Here is a 25,809-nt window from a genome sequence, read left to right as displayed (position 1 = left end):
CAAAGGGCACTGCCGGGGCTGCAGGGGGAAAGCTAGGCGCGAGTGGGGCTGGAGGAGAGTCCCGCTGCCCGGCACCAAGGTTCCACAGAGTCCCCCACGAAAGGGTACCACCCAGCCTCCAGGAGGCCGCCAGCCAGGCGGGAAAACCGTCCCATTTCTCCCAGGCGCTTACCCTAGAGTCTGGGTTCTGCCCCCGCAGGTACGGGTCACCCCGGCCAGCCGACGCCCCGCAAGCTGGAGGGCATTCTGCCCGGGGATGCTCCCGCCCACGGGACGCTGCCGGCAAACTGCCTGGTTGAAACGGGAAGGAGGCCGGGCGTTTTGCCCTGAAGCGCCCCATCGGCACCCTCTGCTCCTTCCCCACGGCGCGCAGGAAGGGAACCGGCCCGCCTTCTCTCTTCCCCAGCCGCCAGCAGTTCAAGCTCGCCTGGACCACGTGCAGAGGCTGCCGTGGCCTGCATCACTGTCCCCTCCCCACCACAGATCCTGCGGGTTCAGGGTTTTAGCCCCAAGGCCCCACAGGAGAAGATTCTCTCTTTGGACCTTCACAAACTGTCCCTCCTCCAGATCAAATCCATTCAAACCCAGTTGCCTCAACTGAGGACCATGTGTTTGTTGATGTTCCCTAAAGAGACCACAGGGCAGGACAGAGAGCCCTCTTGGAAAGAGAGAGATCAAATCCCTGCTCCCAAATTCAAGCTGCATGACCTTGGGCGAGTCTCCTCCCCGCCCCTGGACTCCTATTTATAAAGGCTACGCATTTCTGTTCTCCTTTCTAGGCTGCTATGAGGGCCAAGTGCCCAAAGACAAAGGAGCTCATTAAAGCCAAGGGTTCTGAACACACTGAATTCAGAGACTGTGTTCTGTCCTGCTGATCAATTATTGCCAATGAAAAGATCTAGAGACATTTTTCCCCAAATCAATGTTTTGTTCTTCATTTGTTTTTCGTTGAGGAAAAGAATCTACTTAAAGCCAGCGAATCTACTAAACGTTACACATTCTCCTGGAAGGTGGGGGGAGCACACTCAATGTCCTGCCTGCAGATTCAGGGGGTTAACCAGGCCGCTCTGTGGGGAGGGGGCATGCGGACTCCAGGTTTAGAACTCTGGTCCAGGTTTGCCTGCTCCGGGCGCAGCGCGAGTAGGGGAGAAGCTGGACCTTGGGAGGAAAAAACAGATAAACCCAAGATACCAGCTAAAAAGAGGTACCAAGGTTGGCCTCTGGCAGGTTGGTTTCCCCATCTTTAAAAGAGGGAGCAGGTGGCCTGGGGTCTCCCTGTCAGCTGGACCATCTCAATAATAAGGCAGGATTTAGAAGTGAGCAGGAAAGGTATCTATGGCTCCCACCAGGGTCCAGCCCTGGACAGCCTGTGCTGAGTCCCCACTGGGCTAGAAGGACCCGGTTTTCTGAGATCTGAAACACACAACCCTCCACCCCTCATCACCGATGGGACTGAGGTCTGAAGCAGGGATGTGCACTTCAGTCTCCCCCAGGCCTCGGGTCTCTTGCTCCCCGGGAAAGGCGGCCCCAGAGGATGGGACCGTGGCCCACACAGAGGACTGCACAGGAGAGCAGTGGAGCTGGAAGGGAAGAAGTCCGGACCAGGGAGGCCGAGAGAAGAAAAGACCCAGGCTGGTGGAGTGGGGCAAAGAAAGGAGAAACGGGTGTGTGAGGAGCCGAGAGAAACTCAGGAGCCAGCAGAGGGAGAGGAGAGAGGACAAAACAGACGGAAGGACGGACAGAGACTGAAAGCAGGCTGCACCAGGTACTTACGTGCCCAAATGGGTCCAGGTGGTTGTTGGTGAGCTTGAGTTTCTGGAAGGAGACCAGTTGCCGCATCCAGTGCGCTCCGGTGGCCGGCGAATCCGGGTGCACGTAGAGACGGCCCGGCATGGCGGGCTCCGCTTTGCCCGTCACAGACCTGGACCAAGGAGGGGCGAAACCCGCCCAGACTTAGCGCCCTGTCGTGCTGGCGGGGTCCTGTGCCGGGCCAGGCAAGGGCTGCTGAATACAGGAGAATGTTCTGGAAATGGCCTGACCCTCGGGCCTCGCCTGGGCATCTGCAAGCCCAGGTGCCCAGAAGGCCTGTGGCCAGTGTCCAGGCGAATCCCCCACCCGGCTCTTTCTTCTTCCACCTCACTCCTCCCCCTGCACCAGGGGCGCCACTGCCGGGCCTCGTGGCCTCTTGCTGCCTATGGACCATCATCAGTAGGTTCTGGAAACCTGGACAAAAAAGTCTAAGCAAAGTCCTTGAGGGCTTTCAAATGGGCCTTCCTCTTCCAGCCTCTGCACGCTTGGCAGCCACACGAGCAAACAAGGAATGGACCTCTCCTCTCTTGCCTGTTTAACTCAAATACCACGGCCCGACTTTGCAATTTCATAAAAAGGCATGTTCAAAGCAAGTAACTCATAAAAAATAACTGTAAATGGTTTTATGCCCCCAGAAATACCTCCAGCGCTTGGAAACAATCCCCTTTTTAAAATCCACACCCCGCGGGTGTAGCAACAGACACAGGCCCTTCACTTCCACAGAGCCTCAGTTTTCTTGTCTATAAAATGGGGGCTAATGGCTGCTATTTATTCCTCTCAGGGTGGTCGGGGATAGCAGCAAAAGCCTCTGGCACTCCCACACAGTTGGGAATTCAAAAACTGCTTCTCGGTTTAATGCAGGGGGAGGGGAGTCTGGCTTTCCACTCTCCCCCTTGCCCTCCCCACCTGCCCACGCCGGGCGGTGCCTACCATTTATTATCTGCGAACTTGTATCTGTGGTCATCGGCCGGAACGATGTCCATGAGGAGAATGTATTTCGTTTTGGGATTAAGGCCGGTCACCTTCACTTTGTAACTGGGAAACATCCGCCTGGGAGAGAAGGGGAGGAAGGGAGGAAGACGGAGAAGGCAGGAAGCCGGAGAAAGGGAAGGGGGAGGGGAGAGAGAGAAAGACACAGAGAGAGAATTTTAATGCCAATACTGTAAAGAGCAGGTCTACACATCTTAATGGAAGAAGCAACTCCTCCTGGAGGAGCACGCAGGAGAAAAGCAGCCCCCGCTCCGCTCTTGGCAAGATCCATTCCAGGTTTCCCTTGAAGTTTTGGGGAGGAGATAGGCCTAGAGGTGAGCGGGAGGCTGGTGGCTATTTGTAACCAGGAGGAAAATAGAAACCTGGAGGCCAAGGCTTCTAGAAAGAACCAGTTATGAAGAAGGCCCTGCTTGGAACCCCCAATTCTGCTCTTTGTAAATGCTTTTTTCGGAGCCAGAAACCTGTTTTTTAATTTAGGGGCAGAAGGAGCCCTGTTAGGGGAAAAGCCGGCCTCCCGCGCCCAGGCAGATGCTCCAGCCACTGAGCCCATGGCTGCCGCTGCAGGAGGACACCGGGCTGTGTGCGCCCTCGGGACCGCACACCCATGGGTGCCCATACACTTCCTGTCCTGGCTGCGGTCCGCCGTCCCCAGAGTAGAGCTCAGCTGGTGGCCTCTGCCAGAAGCCTCTAGCCAAAATGTATTCCTAAATGCCCCCCAGCTTCTCCAAGGCGCCTGGCACTCTTCTTGCAGAGTCTGAACCCTTTGGCCCTCGGCAAAGAAACGCAAAACCCAGGTGGGTTTGGTTTCGGAAAGACCGGGGCCGGAACCGGGATGCGGCCCTGCAGGCGCTGTACCCACTCCCTCTGCGCTCTGGGGCGCGCTCCAAATTCCCAGCCCTCCCGTGGAGGGGGGTGGCGTGAGCCCCGGAAAGCCAGCAAGGACAAGCTGCCGGATCCTGGCTCACCCAGGGATGGCGGGAAGGGGTGAGTGAAGGGAGGCCTTGGAGCCCAAGGCTAGTGGTGTTTATCTGGCTGAGCGCGTGTGCCTGCAGGCGGGAGCGCGGGAGGCCTCCCAGGCCTTTTATAGTTAAATCCCCTCTGCACGGGCTGGGGGCAGAGGGGGCCCGGCCGTGTCTTTCCTTCCTCGGCAGAATGGGAAGAAGAGCTCAGTTCTTCAGTATAAACAGACCGCGCCTCCTAGTTCACTCAGGCCGAGCGGGGGAGCAGACGTTGTTTAATTTCAAATAATAATAAATGTCACTGTTGTCAGTTTATTGCGGGAGGCTTCGGCTAGAGAACCGGGGGGCGTCTGGCGGGGCAGCTCCGCCCTCCCCCTTCACACACTCGGTGGCTCGGGCCTACTGGCCTCGCCGGCTTCACACGCCGGCTTCACACGCCTGCTGGGGGCTGACTCGGGGCTTTCTGCCCTTCGGGACGCGGAGGGCCAGTCCAGCACCGGGAAGCATGCGGTGAGGATGTCCCTAGGCCTGGGCACACTGGCACCCTGAGATACAGGGCTGCACCACCCTCCCCCAGCCTCCCCCTGCCGTCTAGCATTTCTAGCTAAAAACCGCAAGCTTTTAAGGGGAACGCTGGGGTGAGTGTCTTGGCGAAACTGCCGAAAGTGCCGTGTTTATCGGTGTCTGTATATAGAGCCCGGCCGAGCCCCGGTTCAGTTTCAAAGCCTTTCCCTCCTTTCTATAAACAATGAAAGAGGTAGCGAATACATTCAAAGATTCAGAGTTTGGCAATCGGGTGGGACTCTGGACTCGCTCCAAGGTCAGGGAGGGTAGGAAGGAGGGTGGGGGCCAGGAGTCCAGGCTGGAAGCGGGTCTCATCTCTGTGCCGACTCCGCACCTCTCTGGCTTCCCGTTCTCTCTCCCCCTCGTCCCACTTTCTCCCATTACCAATCGTTCCACTGAGCGCAGCCCCCCCCCCCCCCCCGCCCCACAAGCTCTCGATTCTTCTTCTATAGGAAGCAGGAGAAATGCTCTGTCTTGCAGGCATTTCCCCCCATCAGGGATGGAGGTCACTGGCGGAGTTCTCCAGGCATCTTTAACCCAAGACGGGTTGAACAAAATACATTCATTCTCTCTCTCTCTGCTCTATTCTGTTCTCGCCTTTCTCTGCCCCTCTGCCTTCTCTGGATCTCGGTCTCTCGGGTCTCTGAGCCGCCTTTCCTCCTCGTCTCCGACAGGATTTCCCCAGGCCCCTCACGGAGGTAGCCGGCTCACCTCCCAGCCTTGGTTATGATCATCTCCGTGCCTACTTCGTGAAATTTCAGCCACAGTTCTCTTTCGTGGAGAAACACTTTGATCCCTTCCATGCCCTACAGGAAAGAGAGAAAAGTCACACAGACAAGCCCCAGGAGCAGTGGGCCTTCCCTCCCCAAACTCCCCCCAAACACGGACGTCTCCTTCCCTCCAGAGCCTCTGGGCTCCGAGGCTGAGAACTGCCCCCGGCCTAAGGCTGGGCTTCGTGGACTCTGGAGCACAGGGTAGTCCTGCCCAGGAATCCCTGTGCGTGCCCCGTGCACCCGCCCGCAGTGCACTGCTGTCTCCTAATGTCACCACCACAAGGCTAGAGAAAAGTCCCCAAATATCAGCCCATCAGAGGACAGACTGAGGCCAAAGAAAAGGGGGGGAACCAATCTCAATCCTTTTCAGCCAAGATGCAGCTAAAAAGCAAAAGCAAAAACAAACACACTCGATCTCAAAAAGCCCACTCAGAACACCCTCCTATAGACACCCAGATGGGCACACACAAACACGCGGATCCCGTGCGTAACATGCCTTTAGTCTCACCATGGCGTGCAGAGACATACGCGAAAAATCTCAATTTTAAAATGTTTCGATATTATAATAGGTTCCCACAGTCCAAAAAAATTAATTCTCAAATGTCTATCTTAGCAAACCTTCTAGGTTCTCCCCACACCCAACTTCGTTCACTGCGAGCTGTTTTGATTCTGGGCACAGCCGAAACTATTCAACATTCCAGCTTTCAACTCAAAGCTATTTTACAAAACCGATGCGAAAAATACATATACAAAAATCTTTGTTTTGCAATAATCCGTAACTGTGTCATAAATGGATTTGCTTTTCCAAAAAGAAAAACAGTGTGAGTTTCCCAAACTCTGGGCCCACCGCCCTCTGTTCTCTATAACCAACCATCCATGTGTTTTCCTGAGATGGGAAAGGCAAAGAGACAGGTGATAAAATAGCCAGGAAGGACATCGATCGATCGAAATCCCAAAGAAAGGTTTTGGCTACATCCAAATATCTCTTCTGGTCAAGGCACCCCGCTTTGCACCATCTGACACCCTATTAAAATCATCCAGAGCTACACGGGCCGCCCTGAGCATCCCGAGTGCCCGGGGAATAGGACACAGAGAGTGCGCGGAGGCCTCACCCTCTACTCGGGCCCAGCTTCCAGCCAGGGGAGTCTGTGGCTCCCTGCAACCTCCCGGCACAGCCCTGTGCTTCCCGCCACCGGCCCGGGTGAGCCAGCCCTCCAGAGCCCGGTCCAAGACCAACAGTGCAACTCCCGGGTCTGGGCGGCCGCACAGAGGAGGCGGGCGGAGGGGAAGGCTAGGGAAGATCTGAAGAGGGGTCAAGCCATCGCTCACGCCGGCCTGAAGAGGCCGCTGACCCAGCCCTTAATGAGGTGCTTGGGGCTGAGTCTACACCTAGTGCAGCAGCAAAGGAATGATCTGGGCTATTGTTAGCTGGCCCCAAATAGCCAGATAATTAAGACTTCTCTAACAACTTCAGTGTATTTCCAAAATCCTCTTGGCCGTAAAGATTATCGTCACAATAAAGTGAATGGGAGTATACTGGTATTTGGGGACGCAGGGCACAGCACGGTGGAATGAGTGCGGATAGAAAGGAAAGGGGACCATTGCAGACAACGGATAACCCACCCCTCTGCCCCTCCCCCACAGGGGGGCCTTCGGTTTCTGCAAAAGGGCTGAGAGGCTGGAGGTCTTCTTACCTGCTGGGTGAAGGCGGCCTGCGGGGACGCCGGGGACTTGCTGGGGGCCCCCAGCGCGCTCTCGGGCTTGGAGTCGCAGGGTAGATCCTTTGATTCAGTTTGCAGGGGTGTGTGTGCCAGGCCAAAGCCCTCGTCTGCGTCGGCCATGGTGTGCCCGGCGCCCTGTGCCCGCGCAGGGTCCTGCTCTGAGGACAGGAAGCAGACAGAGAGAGAGAGAGAGAGGCAGAGAGAGAAAAGAAGGTTGGAAACGCTGTTCTAGCGACAGGAGGGAGCAGCTGGGCCCCCAGTGTGCAGCTCCCAGCACCTCTGTTCCCAGCTGAAGGAGGCTGCAGGAGGTCCCTTTATTATTATCATTATTACTACTTTATGACCACGCACAACCTCTTGCGAAAGACCCGGGTCAGACCCGGAGGAGGCGAGGCCCGCATCTCCCCTGCGCAGGCTCCCCACGATAAGCCAGCTGCCCGTCAAATTTGTCTGGACTTCTGGAAGAGCCAATAAAGATAAGGCCTGGGTATTTTTGGAAGCCATTGGGTACGAACCAAAAACAAAACAAAAACCTAATGTCCTTTTGAGAATTGTTTTTCTTCGTCAAATTCACAGAAGGACATCACAGCTCTGTTTATTAAAACTCGCAAGAGGCATATTTTGCCGCAGCAGGCAAAATGTCTGCAATAACCCGTCTCTTGCAAAACCAAAAACAGAGGAGGGGAAAGATTTGCACATGGAGAGACCAGGTCCGCAGGAGAATTCACCTTCATCCTTTATCAGTCACAGGCCTTAAAATTAAAAGTCCTTCAACAGTAAGAGTCCTCCCTCTTTCCCCCAACTTTTAGCAACGGTAAAAAAATGAAAAGGAGCCAAACGGAAAGGGCAGGAAAGCGGTGCTGGGGCAGTGCGGAGGGAGGCGCGCTCCTGGGTGCCGGCGGCCCGCACTCTGCCGCCTGCCCCGGCCAGCCGTGCGTTCTCCCGGCTTTCCCGGCTCTCCAGCCCGGGACGGGCATTTTGACTAGCGGCCAGGCCGAGGGGAGTTTCTCCGAGCTTCAGCCGGGCCTGGCTCGCTGGAAGTGCAGGCCCAGGCTTGGGGGGGGGGGGCAGCGAGGATCTGATGGGTCCCAGATCAATTCTGGGCTTCAGACGCTGGATCGGCCTCCTAGGTCGGGCGCAAGGGGTCGAATGGCCCGGCTTGCAGGCTTAGGAGGTGGGAACACGAAAAGTAACAGCTGCAGAACTGTTCGAGCCCCGAGGAGCCTGCCTCTCGCTCTGATCCCTTTCCAATCTCCTCCACGTTTCCAAGTAAGGATTTCCTCCCTCCGAACCCGGTTAGACTGGGAAGGGAGTGCCAAGGATGGCCCCCCAAAGCTTAACAGCCGCTTCGGCAAGAGGCTGGATCCCACCCAGGGCTGCGGGGGCTTCAGATCCAGAGTGGGGCCGAGCGGGCCGGCTTCCGAGGCCGACTCCCAGGCAGCTTCCCTCACCACACCCTCGGGGTTCGGGAGAGGCGGTGATGGGAGCCCCCCGCAGCCGGCTTGCAACAAAAGAACCCGGGGCTGGCGTCCCCCACGTGCGCTCGCCTCGGCCACCGGCCGCGGGGACAATCACATCCCGCGCCCCGGTCGGGGTCGGCGGCAGCTCGGGGCTGGCGGGGGCGAGCTAGATGCGGTTTGACAGAACCAGGCCGCGCGTCCTGCAAACCTCCACGCCGCTCCGGGGCCGCGCGCCTCCCCGGCTGGCTCCACGCGCCAGAAGCTCTCTGCAAGCCGGGCTCTGCAGGATCCCGGGCAGGGCTCGAGTCCCGCCATCCGCGCCTCCCGGAGCCGACTCGGCCCGGAGGGGCTCCCTCCCCGAGCCTCCCGGGCCAACGGCGGGGGCGGTTACCTCGCTGGGCGAAGCCGGTGCATTCACCACATCCCTTCTTGCTCCTAGCAGGGAAGCCGGCAGCGAGGCGGGGGCGCGGGCATGGTGGCTCCGGGGCTTATGCCGGGGACTGCTCGCCCAGACTAGCCACTACCGCTGCCTACAAAGGATCACCCACGGCTGGAGCCTCGGCAGCGACTGCCCACCTCCAGCACGCACCTCGTCCGCTTTGCGCTCGCTTGCTTGCTCTCCCTAAAGACTTGCACGTTGTCAGGCGCCAGAACGGCTCCAAGGAAAGCAAGCGGCAGCGTCTGGGAGCACGCTCCACGTTAGAACCTCGGGGGCTCTGCTCCTCACTTGCACCCCTCGGGAGGGGAAGCTGGGAGACAGGAGGCAGCTGTGGGAATGGTCAGGGTTCTTTCTGGGTGCCGCTTTCAGGGTTAAAGTTCTGGAATCCGAGGAAAGAGAGTCAGTCTCTCTCTCTCTCTCTCTCTCTCTCTCGCAGAAATACAAGCCTACTCAGCTGAGCTCAGTGACGTTGGGCTGCCTTGATGCTTACAAAGTACTGAAATTGCCTATCCAACTAACTCCCACTGCACACAGCCTGCCTCTGCCTCTTTCCCGCCCCCCTCCTCCCTCCCTCCCTCCCTCCCTCTTTCTTCTCACTCCCTCCCCCAACCACCTTTTCCATTAGATTTCCCGAACACTCAAATCACAGCACTACTCTCAAACCCAGACCTTGAGATCACCCCTCCTCTCCACCCCCTTCCCAACCTCCATCCATCTCTGTTGCTCTGAGCTCGGCTCAGTGGCTGCAAAAAATCCTGCGCAAATCATCGCAAACCCTGCCGGCTCCTGCCCGGGAAGTAATCTCGGCGACACGGCTGTGCAGAGAATGGGGTCTGAATGCACTGTGCTGCATGCACACGCCTCGAGCCTCCTCTGAAGCCTGGCCCACGTTCTCCCTCCAACGCTGACCTCAAGACAGAGCTGCGTGACCCCGCCTGGCCCGACTGGCCGCGGACGGCCGCCCTGACATCTCTCCCCCTCTCCACTCACCACCCCAACTCCCAGCTACTCCAGGGTGAAGGCAGGGTAAAGATGCATTGGGATTGGGGGCCCAGATCAAAGATGCCCAGAAACTGCCGAGGGGCTCCCACCCCCAGGGCCACTAGACCTCCGGGGCTGGAGCTGTACCCCAGGCAGTACCCAGTTTTATTAAAATAATCAAACAGTCATGGGAGACTGGCTGGGGTTTTCATCTCCCCTGGGCCCCTCTCCCTGCCCTCCCCGTCTCTGAAATGTATTATTTTGCGGGTTGAAGAGGTCAATAGAAGCATAAACACAGTGAGTAGGTCTTAGCCTGAACAGACCCAGTTTGGAGCACCGAGTACTGGTGCCTGGAATAAATGTCAGGGTTCCCTTCGGTTTCCCACCCGTGTCTCCTGGACCCCTTCACCCTATTGTTTTCTGGGGCTCTGATTAGAGACTTGGGCCTGCAGGCCAAGGGATGGAGAGAGGAGAAATGTGCTGGAGATCAGTAGCCAGCTGGCTGTAACACATCCCATCCGTTGGAGAATTACAAAATGGACTGTCCATCCCAGAAAGTGGGGCGACCAGGGGGGAAAGCAAGCCCCGCATCTGCTACGGTTCTCACTCCAACTTCCAGGTTGGTTTGCAAACAACCTTCCACCACCGCAGTTTACTTGTGTGAAAACACCCTCTCCCTTCCAGAGTGTCCGCTCAGAGGACGTCGGGCTTGCTAAGGAGGCGACCCAGGGCCAAAAACTAGAAACAAACATGGCTTCGGGATGAGCTTGTATCTCTGCGTCTCTGGCGAAAGGAAGGGGAAATCCAGAAAGACTTCTCCAATCCCTTTAAATTCGCAGAGATTTGCGGATAAAATAGATTCCCATAAATAATTTGCGGGCCCCTCCCGGGAGGGCAAATCTGAACTCCCCCAAGTAACCGCCTGGCCAGATTCACTTGGTCTGCAGAGCGCAGGCTGCGCTGGCCCCCAAGTGAAACTGGGGTTTTGAAACCTCCAGCGGGAATCTCTTCTTGCCAGGTGACACTTCACGGCGAAATGCAAGAGAGTGCATTCTTATTTCCATGGTGAAAAACAGCATCTCTGGGAGGGGGTATCCAGCAGGACCAAGTTGGGGCCGGAAGCCAGGCAAAGTGCTGAGCGAAACCTATCCCCCCCCCATAGCTGTCCAGGGGGACACTCACCTCCAAAAATCCCACCTCTTCTCTCCAGTGCAGAAGCCAGCAGTGGCGCCTTGCTGGGGAGTGGGGGTTCAAGTGAAGAATTTGCAAAGGGCCCCCAAAAGAGACCCCTTTTAGGCCAAGCCTTCTTCCAGCGTCTGTCAAGAGTAGTATGTACCTCCCAGCTCGAGGCTGGTTTGTGGTCTTCGACAAATTAAATATTACTATTACCAGGCATACCCCAATAAAATAAAGAGGCAACCAGGCGATACCGACTATCTCACCAGTCGCTGCACCTATAGGACTTGGAGACGTCACGAGTCACGCAACCGGCCCGCGCGCTGTCACGCTCGACTGGGGGGCAGCGGCAGGAGGTTAATTTCTGTCCGTCTTCGCCTATCAGTCCCGGGTCTGCGTAGCCACAAGTCCCAGACGCCTCGGCCACGGGAATAAATAAAGAAATAAACAAACCCAGCGCTCTCTGGGGAAATGGGGGTGGCGAACATCAGGCACAAATAGAGCCAAGATCGATTTTCTTGGGGAGGGGGAGGGGGCTCTTGGCGAAGGGAGGTGGGAGCCCACGTCGGCCCACGATTGGGAAGAAATCAAATTGTTCTGGAGTGGAACGAGGTCCCTCGGAGGAGGCGCGGGAGCCCTTTTATTATTTAAAAAAATTACTTTTTTCCGAGGAGGAGCTCTCGGCAAACGAATATCGAGGCGCCGCTCAGAGCTGGTTCTGTGTGGGACGCGATAAGTCAGCGCCGGCTTGCAGACCTGCGTAGAAGTAATTACCGGGTTATCGCGCGGGGGAAATGAGATCGAGGCGTGGAAGGGAAGAAAGAGAGTCGTCCGCAAAGTTCTTGCTGAGAAAAAAGTCCATTCTGTGAGAGCTCCTCTGGCTGGGTCCGGGATGCAACTCGTCCCAGCTTGGCCCGGCGGGGGCGGGGTGCGAGTGAGTCGTGGGGTGGGGGGTAAGAGGGGGGAAATTTCTGCAGAGAAAAATTACAGCGACCGGGCCTGCACTGGGTGAGACGCTCTATTTGGTTTTGTAATAAGGATTAGCATTATTTTTTGTCTCACCAATGGGCATAACTTCTAAGCGCCCCGTGGCGGATGCGCTCGAGCTTTTGCGCACAGCTGGAAACGCGCTGGGTGCTGTTGCGAAACGTACTGCGTAGACGCCCCCGGCGGCGCCGAGGGAAGAGCTAGGCCGGCCCGGGAGTGAGCAAGCGAGCGCCCGGCCTTCCGCAAGGGTAAGCTTCCCGCCAAGGGGTCGAGAGGGAAGCGGACATCGGAATCTGGCCTTGCCCCCGGCTTCGGGGTTCCATCCCGGGTTTCGCTCGCCCCTAACCTCCAGGGCTTTCCGAAGCAGGCCCTGGCTGCAGGCCCGGGACGTCTGGGGCCGGAGCGGCCGCGAAAAGTCAGGAACGCAGCCGACCGAGCAGCCCCAGGAGCCAAGGTCAGGCCCGCGGGGAGAACGGGCAGTGGTTTCCAGCGCCGGACGCGGGCGCCCGGGCCAGCCGGGCCGCAGACTCTGCCGCTTCCAGCAAGCAGGACCCGCGCGCGTCCCTCCGCCCGGCCAGGTCGCGGTGACTGTGCCCCCAAATTCTCTTTCGTTTCCCAAGTTATTCACAATTATCTTTTCCCCAATCCGAGGCCCGTTGGGTGCAGCGTCTGCTCCCAGATGCCAGGAGTGCAAGCCGAAATCCTTCGCCCGAGGCCTCGAGTTGGGTTCCCGTGTGACCCCTGGGCCGAGGTGGGCCGGAAACGGAGGCCCGGGCCCCGCCGGCGCTGGAAAGGGAAGGCGAAACTCCGAGCGAGCGGGGCGAGTTCCTTTCCGTTTGCTTCCCTTCTCTCTCATCCCCGGCGCGGGCCCCGCCACCCCCTGGACCGGCTCGCAGAGGATTCCGCAGCCCCAGCTTCCCGGACCTCCTGTTCCGGACGCTCCGGGGGCCGGACCACGGGCCGAATAAATGAAAGACCTCAACCCGTGTTGAGCATCTCCATTCCTTACCCCAGTCATTGGGCAGTTAGTTCCAAAGCGAGGCGGCAACATGCAGCCTCCCCTCCTTCTTCGGGAGGATCTCCGCGTTCCGCGACCTGCCCCCCAGCTGGGTTTGCCCCCGAAACGCATTTTCCTCATTTTACAAAATTCCAGCCCTGATTTTAATGATTTTAATATCACCTTGGGTAGAAGAGTGAGGTTCCCTCATAAAAAGTACAAAACCAAACCAGGCAAAGGCAAGTGGAGACCACTGTTGATGCTTCACTCCTGCCTCTGTTTCTAGGAAAGTCGAGTCCCAAACCACCTTCTTTCTTTCCTCCCAAAAAAGATCTGGCTTAAGAAGACACCCTCTTTGGGGATCTTTTCCAATGCGTCCCTGCCTGACTTGGGTCTCTCTTGCAGGCAAGAAGTAGGGAGGAGAGCAGAAGGGCCTGGGAAAGCGAATAAGAATTATAACAATAGATATAACCAAACCAAACTTGGACCAACTCCTTTTGCAAAAGAGGGAGTCAGACTAAGGGAGAGAAATTCTCTCGTTTCTCAGGGGGTCACTTCCCCTCCTGCCCAGTTAAATCAGGCTCTGTTATTTTTTTTTCCAGAACCGTGGTATCTCCCTTCCCAATGTTTTATTCCATTCCTAGTTTCTTCCCTTTGGACCGGAAGCATCTGGGAAGAATACTGGCGATTGCTATTATTTTAATATCCAATATTCTCCTCCAGTCTTTTCACGGAGAATTCTTATTGCTACTATTCTTGTTCACATCGGTGTTCTTCCTTGTGCTTTGGAAATATCCCTCCCTGCTCCCCCAAGTTTGGCGGTTGAGGCTCCCTCCCCTCTCCATCAGGGTCATAAAATGAGAAATGGAAGTGGGAGCATCATTCTAGAGGCCCAGCTGAGATCTCGAGGCTAGAGATTTGCAAGCACCCCAAGAGCAGAGAAGGTGGTAAGGAGCAGCGCTCTGGCCGCGAAGGAGCTTCTCTGTTCTTGCCCCTCCAATTCAGGGAGTCCTCCCTGGAGGAGAAGGGTGAGGGTCTTGAACGGAGAACCTGGAGCCACATTTTACCCCGTGGGCTGCATGAGCCTGAGCGCTCCAACCCGCAGAAAGGCCTCCCTTGTAGTCAGCCTGTCCCCACAGCCCCCAAAAGATGTGGGAGGAAAATATACTGAATTCCAGGGCTCTGACCCAGTACGAGGGAGACTTGGGCTAATACCTCCAGATCGGGCGGGGAGCCTGTCTGGGTACCCCTCCCTCAACTGGAGGGTGCAGTGGAAATTCGGGAACCCACTGCTCTCCGGGGCTCTGGAAAGACAAATTTTCTTTGGCAAAGGGAACGGTGTCGCGCTGTCGACACGGCAGACTATTTTTCTTGTTCCCTCACAAGGGTGGGGGGAGAAAAGAAAGCGAGAAAGAAAGGGAAATTAAATCCACACGTGTTAAGCTTGCTCAAAGGGCCGGATTCAAAACCAGAGACGAAACCGCGACTCCAGTTCTGGCTGCCCGTGGGCCTCCTTCCAGCCAGCCTAGGCCTCACAGAGCAAGACGTCCACACCGGAGAGAACCCGATCTGATGTTTCATAAAGCGCTTTCTCAAAGGGGCAAGGGACAGGGTTCCTGTCTGTGCCGCAGGGAGTCCGCAGACGGACAGTCTGAAGCAAAGCAAACAAAGGGGAGAGGAGTGGTGACCGTACTTCCCCCTCCCCCTTTAAGAAACTTCATCTTGAGCCCTCCTGGTCAAGCCAATGATTCAGGTAACATCGACTTTATAGCCCAAATGAGCCAGGCCAGTGATTTTGGAAATTCCCAAGGTCTGACCAAGATCACGAACCTGCCTGGGTCAAGAGAACCTAAACAGCTCTGCTACCGCTGGGACAGCCAGCTTAATCCTTAGCACGGCCACGGCCCCGCACCCCTTGCTTCTCTCTTTCGGGGAGAAACTTGCCAGGACGGCTCCAGGCCCCAGCCGCCGCAGGAGCCCTACACGGGTGCAGGGGAAGTGGGGGTGGAGGACGGAGTGGCCTCCCCACCCGGAGCTGCGAGTGAAAACTCTAGTAATGACCTTGAGGAGGTGAAGGGACGTGTGTGGGGGTGCGGGTGACGAGGGCGGCCAGACCCCAAACTGGAAGGATCCGTCACCAAAACGATTGCTTGGTCAAGACCTCTAATTTTTCTTCCCTTTCAGCCTGGGGCCTGGAGCTCCGCAGCGGATCCGCTCCCCGCCCCCCCCCAGACTTCCTGGCCTCCCGGTGCTGGGTTTCTGGCCTTTGGGGGCAGCCCCGACGGAAGGGTCCGGAAGCGGGGACCCCAGACGCCCCGCTGCGGTGCACAATCGCACCCGGAAAACCCTGGGGTGAAACTGACCGAGCCTTATCGTGGGGTGCCCCTGACAGGTTGGTGGCAAAGAAAAGTTCCCCGGCGACCATTTCCGCAGGGGCCCTTGTTTTCCTGGTCACCATGACAACGCAGGAGTCCCCTCGGTCGCTTGCAACAATGGGGCGTCCGCAGGACCGTCGTGCTTTCCCGGAGAGTTCCGAGGCCTGCAAGGCTCTACTTCTGCCCGTCGCTCTGGGCTTTCCCGAGTGTCCTGCATGGGTTCAACGCGGCAGGGACTGACAAACTACCCCCTTTTCGAAACGGAGGAGAAAAATCGAAATATAGTGGCATCTCTGCCGGGTGGGTTCAGGTCTGGAGCAAAAGCCCTGGCTTGGAGCTGACAGCTGTGACCTCAGAGGCGGCGCTCAGGCGGCGGTCAGACGGGATGCTTCCACCCAAGCCCGAGCCCCAAAATCCCAGCCAGGGACCTGGGACCCAAGGACTGCTGGGTGTCTTCACGCATACTATTCACCCCAGTCCGCTGGCGAGGCTCCCTGCCTGGGCTAACTTCTAAATGGAACGAGAAAAGTCAGGAACGTGAAATTGTGGCTTTCATGTCTGGAAGGCCTTACAGAGAGAAAGAATACATTATACGCCTTTTAGAGAAAACATTTTCCATTGTGGGTGTACTATAACCAACATTAAAATTGGATGTTGGGGTTCCGTTGCTTTCTTCTTGAACCTGCAAAGCGAAATACCCCTCTTTTTTTCTGGGGGTGGGCAGTACACAATACAGGCCGACTTCTCTGTTTCCATTCTGGGGGCAGCAAGCTCCGAGAAAGAGCCAGGGCGCTGACCAGCTTAGAGGCCCTCGAGGGAGCCAGAGAGAGGGCCTCAGAGAGAAGGGGTGCAGGCCTGTGTGTGGGTCGGAGACCCATGGCTGCGGGTTTGGGGTTTGGGGTGACTCTTCCTCTGGGGTCCTCCTCCCCTCTTGTTTCACTCTCTGCAGGGGACACCATCCATCTCCGAGCTGGTCAGGAAAGACAGCTTCCACTGGGGCATCTAATGTCCCCAAAAGCTCCCAACTGGCTCGCATTGTCCCCATCCACTCCTTTCCGGTCTGAGCCCCAGGCAGCCAGCCGAGGCAGCCCCCATCGTCTCTCCTCCCAGCATTTTCCATTAATATTTTCAGAAGCACCCTACTTGAGTCTCTACAGCCATGAAGAGAGAAATGCGGATATTCCAGGCTCAAAAATCTGCTCGTGTGGAGGTGTGATGATAGCTAACATTTACGGCAGGCTAGGAGCTGTTGGTCCACGGTTTCCCTCACTCATTTAGCTCAATAGCTAGAGGAGGAGATGGCTCCTGGGGCTCTGGCCACAGTCACCCTCTGGTGGGATTTGAACCCAGGCAGTCTGACTCCAGAAGCCAGGAGTAACTCTTGTACACGGGCGGGCGAGGCTTCTGGACCACGCCAGGGAAGGGAAGGGGGATGGGAGGAGGCCTGTTAAACTGGATGAGTGCAAATGGGCACATTATAAGCATCTAAAAGTGCATTTAGGGGTGCCTGGGTGGCACAGCGGTTAAGTGTCTGCCTTCGGCTCAGGGCGTGATCCCGGCGTTATGGGATCGAGCCCCACATCAGGCTCCTCCGCTATGAGCCTGCTTCTTCCTCTCCCACTCCCCCTGCTTGTGTTCCCTCTCTCCCTGGCTGTCTCTATCTCTGTCAAATAAATAAATAAAATCTTTAAAAAAAATAAAATAATAAAAATAAAATAAAAGTGCATTCAGTCAAACGGAGGCAGTTGCTGGAAGCCTAGCAGTTGGATTAAGGGCTCAGATCTCTCTGTCGTTTCTCCATCCCCTCCTCTCGCTCCCACCGAGGAAGCAGGAGAGGGCCTGGGTGAGCATGCAGACCCAGATTCAGGAGAGCTTGGCAGGATGGGAGAGAGGGTGCAGAGGGGCTGACATTCCCCTCTCTAAACCTCAGCCTTCTGTTCCCAGCCCCGTTCTGTTCCCAGACCTTGGCCCACAGTCATCACAGCCTCAACCCCAGCACACACTGTCCCCTGGCAGGAGGGAAAGGGGGGTGGGTGGGATAGAGGGGAGGCGGGAGGAGATGCCCCCGGCTCCATTTTTTAAAAACAAATAATCAGGCTCAGAGAGGGTGAAGACTTGCCTGGGTCACACAGCCTCTGCTGAAATGCACCCAGCTCCTTGCCATTCCTTGGGCTCTGCAACTTTAGGGACAGCCTGAAAGGGAACCTTAGCCACTTCCCACAGGTGGCTGTGGGCTCAGCCTGCTGAGGGCGCCCCCCCCCCCCTTGGAGGCACAGAGGCCGAAATCTGCGGTCCCTGGTGTTCCCCTCCCAGATGCCCTGCTCTCAGGGTGACCCTTCTGTCTCTGGTCCAGACCCACTGCACTCAGGGTGTGCATGGACCCTGTGCTCTCCAGGTCCCATTGGCGGGTCTCGGGAAGGTCCCAAGCCTTTTGCGAGCTCCAGATCCCAGACCCAGAGGCCTGATGTGACTCCTGAGGCCTCCCCAGGTGTGACCGTTCACTTTCCTGATTCTAGACCCTTTTTCCTGCCCCCTTTTGCCCCTGCCCTTCCCAGGCTAGCCCCTGGTGCAGCCCTGGCTGCCACTAGTTAGGAAGAGAAGGACTTCTCTAGAAGGTGGGGACTCCGAGATCCAAAGCCTGAGAGGAGCACCCCAAAGAGGCCCAAGGGGTCCCCCCCTTTCCAGCAGCCACTCTTCAGTTCCCTCCACCGGGGACCTGCCAGTCCCTTGGCCTTCCAGGGAATGATTCTTCCTGCCCCATGAGAAATGCGCTTTCTGGGAGGCTGCCACCTTTCCAGACCCCCGATCTCCCACACCCCTCTCCCTCCGGTTGCTGGCAGACCATGCCAAGCTGGGTGGTTCTGGGGTTCCTCCCAGACCTCTAAAACGCCAGCTCCTCACCACCATCAGCTTCCCTGAGGGCCCCATGTGCTGGCTCCCGGTGCATCTTGGTGAGTCCCCAGGACGCAGGAGGGAGGGCTTGACCCCTGAATGCCTAAATCAGAGTGCAGGCAGGATGGGTCCTGCTACGTCCCCAACCTCTTTCCCAGGCTGCATCTCCTGTAACAAAGCTGGAGGAACTGCTCTCTGCCTGGAGGCATGGGCCGTGTGTCTCCTTCTGTGTGACTGGGTCTGACATTATCCTTGAGTCTCTCTGCATGGCCGTGTGTCATTTGTGGGTCTCTCTGCCATGGTGTGTGTGTGTGTATGTGTCATCGTGTCTTTTATAGATCTATTTTTTCTGCATACCTCCTTACGTGAAAACACCTGTGAGTCAGCGGTGCACACGCCCGAGTGTGAGTGCTGCCAGCCTGTGTGGGTGTGGGTGTGTAAGGCTCTGTGTGCGTAGCCCCCGCAGGGCAGCCACCAGCCAAATATCACCACAGGTCAAGTGGTGTCCTGGGCTCATAACCCAGCACTCAGCTCCCCTCCATTTTTATTGACCGCTTTTATGATTATTATTTTTACCCACAACTCCAAGTGGAGGCCTGCAGGCCTGGGCCCCCTGGAAGGCAGCTGCGGCTCTGCGTTCACCCGGGAGGCCAGAGGGGCTGTCCGCAGGCGGCTGGGCCACCGCGGTCTATATATGGAAACAAATTCCACACTCACTTCCTGGGAACTGGGTGAGAGGTGCCTGGGAGTGGAGGGGGCCCGTGTCGTTAATGGAACCCCCTGCCCGCCCCCACTGTGCTCAGGGGAAGCCCCAGGCCCTCGGCAGGTTGGAAATGTCAGGTGCACGAAGTGGACCCCGATAGACACCTAGACGGTCAGTGGAGCCCGGTTCCTTCCTCCGCAGGCAGAGCGAAGGATGTCGGGGAGTTAACACACAAGCACAGCCCACCCCTGGGCCCATCTTGCTGCCCGATGCACACACTCCCTGGGCACACCTCCAGGGCCCTCCCCAATCCCAGAGGGACAGAGTTGACTCTAAATCGTAACCGCGTTTGCATGTTGGAAGTCTGTTCCCAAGGGATCCGGTGCTCAGCCTGGCTGCCCCCAAGTGCCTCACTCCAGGCAGCTTTTGACCTTGTCCCCCAGGTCCGGGGGGCCTGGAGGGCTCCCTCCCTGATGGATCTGCTGCTCCCTCTCGCCCCGCAGACAGACGCCAGGGAAAGGCTGTGAAGGGGTGGCAGGGAGTTTGCCCAAATCCTCCTGGAGCCAGGGAGGGGGCACGGCGCTTACCTGGGCTGCTGAGCCAGTCCCTCTCCCAGCCCCTTGCGCCCCTGAACTCGGCCTCTAGCCTCAGTCACTTGTGTCCCCTGGTGCCGGGAGGAAGCCGCTATCCTGAGCCCGCCCCTCGCGGACACGGCTGGCAGGACACTCTGTCTTCAAGAGGTCAAGCAGCAAGATGCCCCAGACCCGGCCATTTGGGAGTCACTTCGAGCAGACACAGCCGTGCACAGCCAGCCAGCCTGTGCACACGTGAGTGCGCGCACACACACACACCTGTCCTCAGTCTCACGCAACCTCACACAGGCAATATCCACAAGTACACTCCTGTTTCGGTCACATACACACACAGTTCCCTCCTCACTGCCACACCAAGACACAGCCACATCCCATTGACACACCGAGTCAGACACACACACACACACAATCGTGGTCACACACATAGGTGGACATGAACTCAGCCACACAGACGATCACAAACTGTCACACCAGCCCACGGCCACGCACGAAAAGCCACACACACACAATTACAAGCCCTCCCCCGAGTCACCAGGCCGTGTGCGGGGGCATGCGCGCTCTCACGCACGGCTGCGTTTACATCTGTGCGTTCATGATCCACACTCAGCCCCCACGTCCACAGTCCACCCCACGTTCCTCTCAGCCTGGACCCCCACATCTCCTCCGCTGCGGTCATGCCCGCAGGAGCCCTCAGAGGCTGCCCCCAGCCTGGCAGAGGGACTTGGGTGGGCACTGCCAGGGATCATTCTTGAAGGCCTGGGGAGGTTCCCCGGACAGACCTCTAGATTCAACAGTGCCGGCTCCCCCCACGCTGGACAACACCAGTCCAGGAGGAGGAAGCCCATCCCCAGACAAACCCTCACCCTACAGCCCACCTCGTTCCCAGCCCCCTGCCAACCCCTGCAGAGGCCCCAGGGCTTTGACACAGACCCGTCCCGGAGGGAGGGACCCTATAGTGGGCCCTGAGCTCTAACTAGTCCCGCTCTCATTTCACATGTGGGGAGACTGAGGTCTAGAGGTGCCGAGATCAGAAAGAGAATTGCCAAACCTCCTCGGGACTTTGGAGCAGAGCTGGGACTGGGACCCCCGTCTTCTGTCCCCAGTGCCACCCACGCTGAGAGATTATAGGACACTGCCCCCACACTGCCACCATCGCCCTTCCACTCACTGGCCTCGTGCAGCCCCAGAGTGAGCTATCCGCCCCTAAGCAAAAATGAGGCATCAGATCACGTCCCATGCCTGCTTACTTACAGCCCTCCAAATGGCACCTCTGAAGTCTTAGGATAGAATCTCAACTCCTTCTCATATACTTAAGGCCTTGTATGAACTGGCCCCTGCCCACCACTCTCACCGCATCTCTTGCCCCATTTCTGCCTCCACATTCCATCAGCCTTCCTCTCTGTTTCCCATTTGCACCAAACTTTGTTCCCACCCCAGGGCCTTTGCATATTCTATTCCGGCTGCCCACCCGCCAGCTCTCCTCATGGCCGTGCCTCCTATCATTTTTGCTATGTGCTTGTTTAGTATCTGTCTTCAGCTTAGACTCTAAGCTCCTGAGGACAGAGATCATGGCACCCCTCCCATAGTCGATGCTAGATAAATGCTTGTTGAATGAAGTATGTGAAGGTGTCAGACAGATGGACTCAAAGATATGGCGACATAGAACATATATAAGGAATCACTGAAACGCACAGGGCTACCTGCTCCGCGCAATAAAATAAGGATTGAAGTCTGAATGGTGGAAGTGTAGAGGCGGGATGAAACTCACAGCATAGTTTCGGCTTTCTGAGCCTCGAAGCCCTGAAATGCTTCCTCTCTCCCTGTGCCAAGTGCCCCCCCTCCCCGAGGACCCCTCCCTTGTCCTCTGCCTTCCTTCTGTCCACCCCTTCTATCTGGTCCCAGGAGCCTGGAGAAGGAGCCAGGAGATTAGTGAAAGCGGTATTTTTATAGACTGATAAAAACCACGCTTATCTAGAAAGCTTTGTCCCGTTTCCCCCAAGTGTCCCTAATTGGTCATTTGCCCAATGTCCTCTCCACCCTCCCTGCCTTCTTGCCTCTGCTCTGTTCCCTGCCACCCTTCCCTCCAGTGAGGGCTGCCCCACAGGAAACCTTTGCCAGGAGGAATTGTGGGATGGAGGGGTGAGAGGAGATGGGGAAGAGGGGTGGTGTTGGGGGAGGGGTCCGGCCTTCTCCAAGTGGGTTTGCTACGCCACTATTTAATGATGCCAAATATATTAAATTCTATACTCTAGCAGCCTCTTAAATCCGTTTATGGCCCATGCTAGACCCTGGGCTATAATAATAATAAAAATAAAAGAAAGGATTTATGTAGCCAGGGTGTGGACCCCGTCACTGGTAGAAAAGAAAGAACTGTTTCTAGCTGATCTTGCTGGCCTGTCGCCCACCCTGTGACCTCCCATTTCCCCGGGTGGAGACTCCTGGGGGCAGGAAGGGGGAGAACTGGGTTCCTTGTGGGACAGAGTTAGGAAGCTGAGGGAAATGTCCTAAGGAGCATTTGCGGAGCTTTTCTCAAACCGCTGTTTCCAGACCAATCCCTCCATTTCTCTCTTGGGCTCCTGGAGAAGGACTTTCTCGTGTTACAGTACAAAGAGGATCAGGGACTGGGAATTGAGGAGTGAGCAGAGACCTGGGGTGGGAAAGGTCTCCAGCAGAAGAGAAGAATCCCGCAAGGTTGGTTCGTCAGCTCCTAGGCATTATCACGGGCTCAGGTCCCACCCCTGTCCCTTCAGAGCCGTGTGACCTGAGCAAACCTCTTTGCCTCCCCCAGCCTCGATGTCTCCATCTATACAATGGGTCTCCTAAGAATGCCAGGCTCGGTGGTTATCATGAGGGAAAAAGAAATGATATATTTAAACGTCTGGCCCTGACTTAGAGTAACAAGAGAACGATTGAGGCACGAGGCATACAATGAGAAACGCTCGGTGCTGAAGAACGCGGATCCTCTCCCTGTGAGTGGAGGCAGCCTGGAAGTGCGGCCCTGGGCTGGAAGAGGAGGGAGAAGAGGTCAGAGCCTGGGCCCTGGAGAGCAGTAGTACCAGCTTCCAGTGTCTGGGAGGAGGAGCCAAGTCTCCTCTGACCAAGGGTTCGGGGCCCAGGAGGCAGAGCAAGGGCAGGAGAATGAGGCTGGAAGGGCCCAGCGAGCCTTGGCCTCATTTCCCGGGGGGGTGGGGGGAGGGAGAGCAGCCATTCTTTTGTAACTTCAGGATCGTGGGGCTGCCCCCCCCCCCGTGCTGTGACAGCACCTCCTGTACCCCCGCTAAGAACCTAAGCTATTACCATTGATCAACTTCCAGGCCCGGTTCCCCGAGGAGACAGCCCTTCCGGTCATCCCCCAGCCCCCAGCCCCTGAAGAAACGTTCACTGTGAATGGCCGAATGGAGCCAGGCCCTTCCTCTGGCTTTGTGGTCCTGGGTCTACATGTCCACGAGGCCAGGGTCCAGGGCTGGGAGTGAGAGGATCCCGTTTCCCTGCTAGCTGGGGTATCTCACTTCCTGGGTGCGCCTTCATCAGGAAACTTGAGGAATAGATTGGGGGCCTATGGAAGCTTGATTGCATTTAATGACCCAATTTACTCACGCCTTTGCATGGCCGCTGCCCACACTGACTCTGGATTTGGCCTCTGCAACTTGCTGTGGCCAATGGCACGGTAATAACCCGACACCTTGTAGGTATCTACTCTCTTGTCCCTCTGTCATCCCCATGCAAAGGTGGGGCCAGCCTGATGGAAGATGGGACACAGAGCTGAGTCAACCAGTTGTCCCAGTCAAGACCCCAGATAAGTAAGACAACTCAGCCCAGACCAGGAAAGCCACCTAGTTAGCTGCCGCTGACCACAGACACCCGAGTAAGCCTCACCTGGCAGACCCAGCCGGCTAAACCAGTCACATGAGCAAAAAGAAGCATGATTGTTGAAGCCACGGGTGTGGTGGTTACATGTTACGTGGCATTACCGTGGCAGTAGATAACTAATACACAGCCCTGATCTGAATCCAGCCCTGACTATCCCTACCTTCCCATTTTTGCCAAGGAAAGGAGTTCTAAGGTTCCAGCTGCACAATTATTCAGGCCCTGGGTTCGCTTTCCACGGTTGGTTTTTAAAGCATCAGAAATAGATTGGGGTGAAATACTACTCAGCCATCAAAAAATTGAACTGTTGCCATTTGCAATGACGTGGATGGAACTAGAGGGTATCATGCTAAGCAAAATAAGTCAATCAGAGAAAGACAATGATCATATGATCTCACTGATATGTGGAATTTAAGAAACAAAACAGAGGAGCATAGGGAAAGGGAGGGAAAAAAAATAAAACAAAATGAAACCAGAGAGGGAGACAAACCCTAAGAGACTCTTAATCCTAGGAAACAAACTGAGGGTTGCTGGAGGGGAGGGGAGTGGAGGGATGGGGTCACTGGGTGATGGACATTAAGGAGGGCACTCGTAATGAGCACGGGGTGTTATATAAGACTGATAAATACTGAACTCTAGCTCTGAATTGAATTTAAACTAAAAACATATAAAATAAAATAAAAATAAAAGAAATAGATTGGGGCTTCTAGCTTCAAACCATGGAAACTAGTGTGGACAAGAAGTGAGGGATCATTCCCGTAAGGCCAGGTCTAACTGAACCAATTTCCTGGTTCATGGAAAACACACAGACCTGGGTTTAGTGAGACAGGACACGTGAACTCCTGAGAAGAACAATGGCAGGTTTTCCCTAACACAAGGGGCCATGCCACAGAGGACCACAACCTTTTCCTCCCTTGGCCACAGCGCCCTGGTGTTCTCTGGGAAATAACCCCCTTTTCACTCTTCTTAGCCGGGAGATGGCCACTAGCTTTTTCCATCCACCAACCACAGTGGTTGGTTCAACAATGGGCATTTATCCAAATTCTATCCAATCAGAGATTCCTGGGGGACTTTCTCCAGAAATAGTGGAGGATGGAAGCCTATTCCTCACCAATGGGGAAGAGCCTGCCCAAATGGGCAAGGGCTCTGGCATCTCTAGGACTCCGTTTTCTCACGTGTGAAAAGAGGATAATAATTGCATCCCCTTATGGAATTGTGGTGAGGGTTTCATGAGATAATCAATGAAAAGTACCAGGCGAGCGATCCATAAATGTTAGCTATTGTGAATCATTTGGCACAATCACTGGGCTAGATCAGTCTCTGACATTTAACCAGTAACTCAAAATGAGCAGATATCTGGAAGTGTCTCTCTGATGCTTTCCATGTGCACATGGACACCGGTAAACATATCCGAGGGCATGTGCTCCCAGATGCGCCAGTAAAAATGCAAGCCGGTCTTTCCAAGCAAAGAGAATCCTGACCCTTTGGGGCGCCTGGGTGGCACAGCGGTTAAGCGTCTGCCTTCGGCTCAGAGCGTGATCCCGGCGTTATGGGATCGAGCCCCACATCAGGCTCTTCTGCTATGAGCCTGCTTCTTCTTCTCCCACTCCCCCTGCTTGTGTTCCCTCTCTCACTGGCTGTCTCTATCTCTGTCGAATAAATAAATAAAATCTTTAAAAAAAAAAAAAAAGAGATTCCTGACCCTAATCAGGCATGTCCTAAGGCTTGCCCTAGAGAGGGTAGTTTGAAATGAGCCGCCCTGAACGCTCTGTGGTCACCAAAGGCACAGACGTGGCCCCTGCAGGAGCTCCTGCGGGCAATGAGCATCAGTGGAGTTCGGATCAAGTTCATTCTCAGGGTCATCCTCCATGTCTCCCTTCCTCCAGGGCTGGATTGGTTTCCTAGGGCCACAGACAGAGTGGCTCAAACAACAGACATTTCTCATTGCGCCGTTCTGGAAGCTAGTCTGCAATCAAGGTGGCGGCAATGGTGTTCTCGCTTCATCTCTGTGTCCAAATTTCCCCTTTTTATATGGATATGTGCTGTATTGGATTAGGCCCCATCCTAATGACCTCTTTTAACTTAATTACCACCCCAAAGACATCTCTCCAAATAAAGTTACATTCTGAGGTCCTGGGAGTTAGGACTTGAATGCAGGAATGGGAGGGGGTACACAATTCAACTTGTAGCAAGGGGGTGGTACCATCTGTGATCACCCACAGCGCACGTCCAGACCCACAGGAACATTTCCAGCGTCTGGATAAGTAACATCCGCGGCCATGGTGGGTCAGAGGGACATCACGAGGGCAGTGCCTCCGAGGCGGGCATTCTGGAAAAGCAAAGAGGGAGCAGCTGCTTTGGACCTGGATCCTGTCGTTGGCCATGAGCCCCTGGATGAATTTCTTATTCTCTCTGAGTTTCACCTTCTTCACCTGTCACATGAGCTTGGTGGTAGAGGGAAGATGCTGCAAGAATTAAAGGAAGTGACTGGGGGGAAACGAAGGTGCCTGGCACGTTGCTGGT

General features: G+C 56.1%; 1 protein-coding gene across 4 annotated transcripts in view; it reads right to left on the bottom strand.

The window, feature by feature from the left end:
• The window catches only part of TBX5 (T-box transcription factor 5), an 85,217-nt gene that overhangs the window by 36,360 nt on the left and 23,048 nt on the right, over positions 1–25,809 (bottom strand). Inside the window, exons 1-5 of one of the 4 annotated variants that reach the window (XM_057306085.1) lie at positions 19,414–19,474; positions 6,790–6,974; positions 5,034–5,128; positions 2,740–2,859; positions 1,774–1,921 (exon numbers count right to left, since the gene is read on the bottom strand). In XM_057306085.1, coding sequence (XP_057162068.1) covers positions 1,774–1,921; positions 2,740–2,859; positions 5,034–5,128; positions 6,790–6,936 — 510 coding nt within the window. In that variant the 5' untranslated portion in view covers positions 6,937–6,974; positions 19,414–19,474. Of the gene's footprint in view, positions 1–1,773; positions 1,922–2,739; positions 2,860–5,033; positions 5,129–6,789; positions 6,975–8,667; positions 9,241–10,878; positions 11,775–19,413; positions 19,475–25,809 lie in introns of those variants that run through there. The other 3 variants (XM_057306084.1, XM_026514946.4, XM_057306083.1) reach the window with 3 other exon arrangements.

Source organism: Ursus arctos, unplaced genomic scaffold (genome assembly GCF_023065955.2).
Source record: "Ursus arctos isolate Adak ecotype North America unplaced genomic scaffold, UrsArc2.0 scaffold_34, whole genome shotgun sequence".
In the NCBI taxonomy this organism is placed as follows: Eukaryota; Metazoa; Chordata; class Mammalia; order Carnivora; family Ursidae; genus Ursus; species Ursus arctos.
This window is presented reverse-complemented; position numbering and strand designations above follow the sequence as displayed.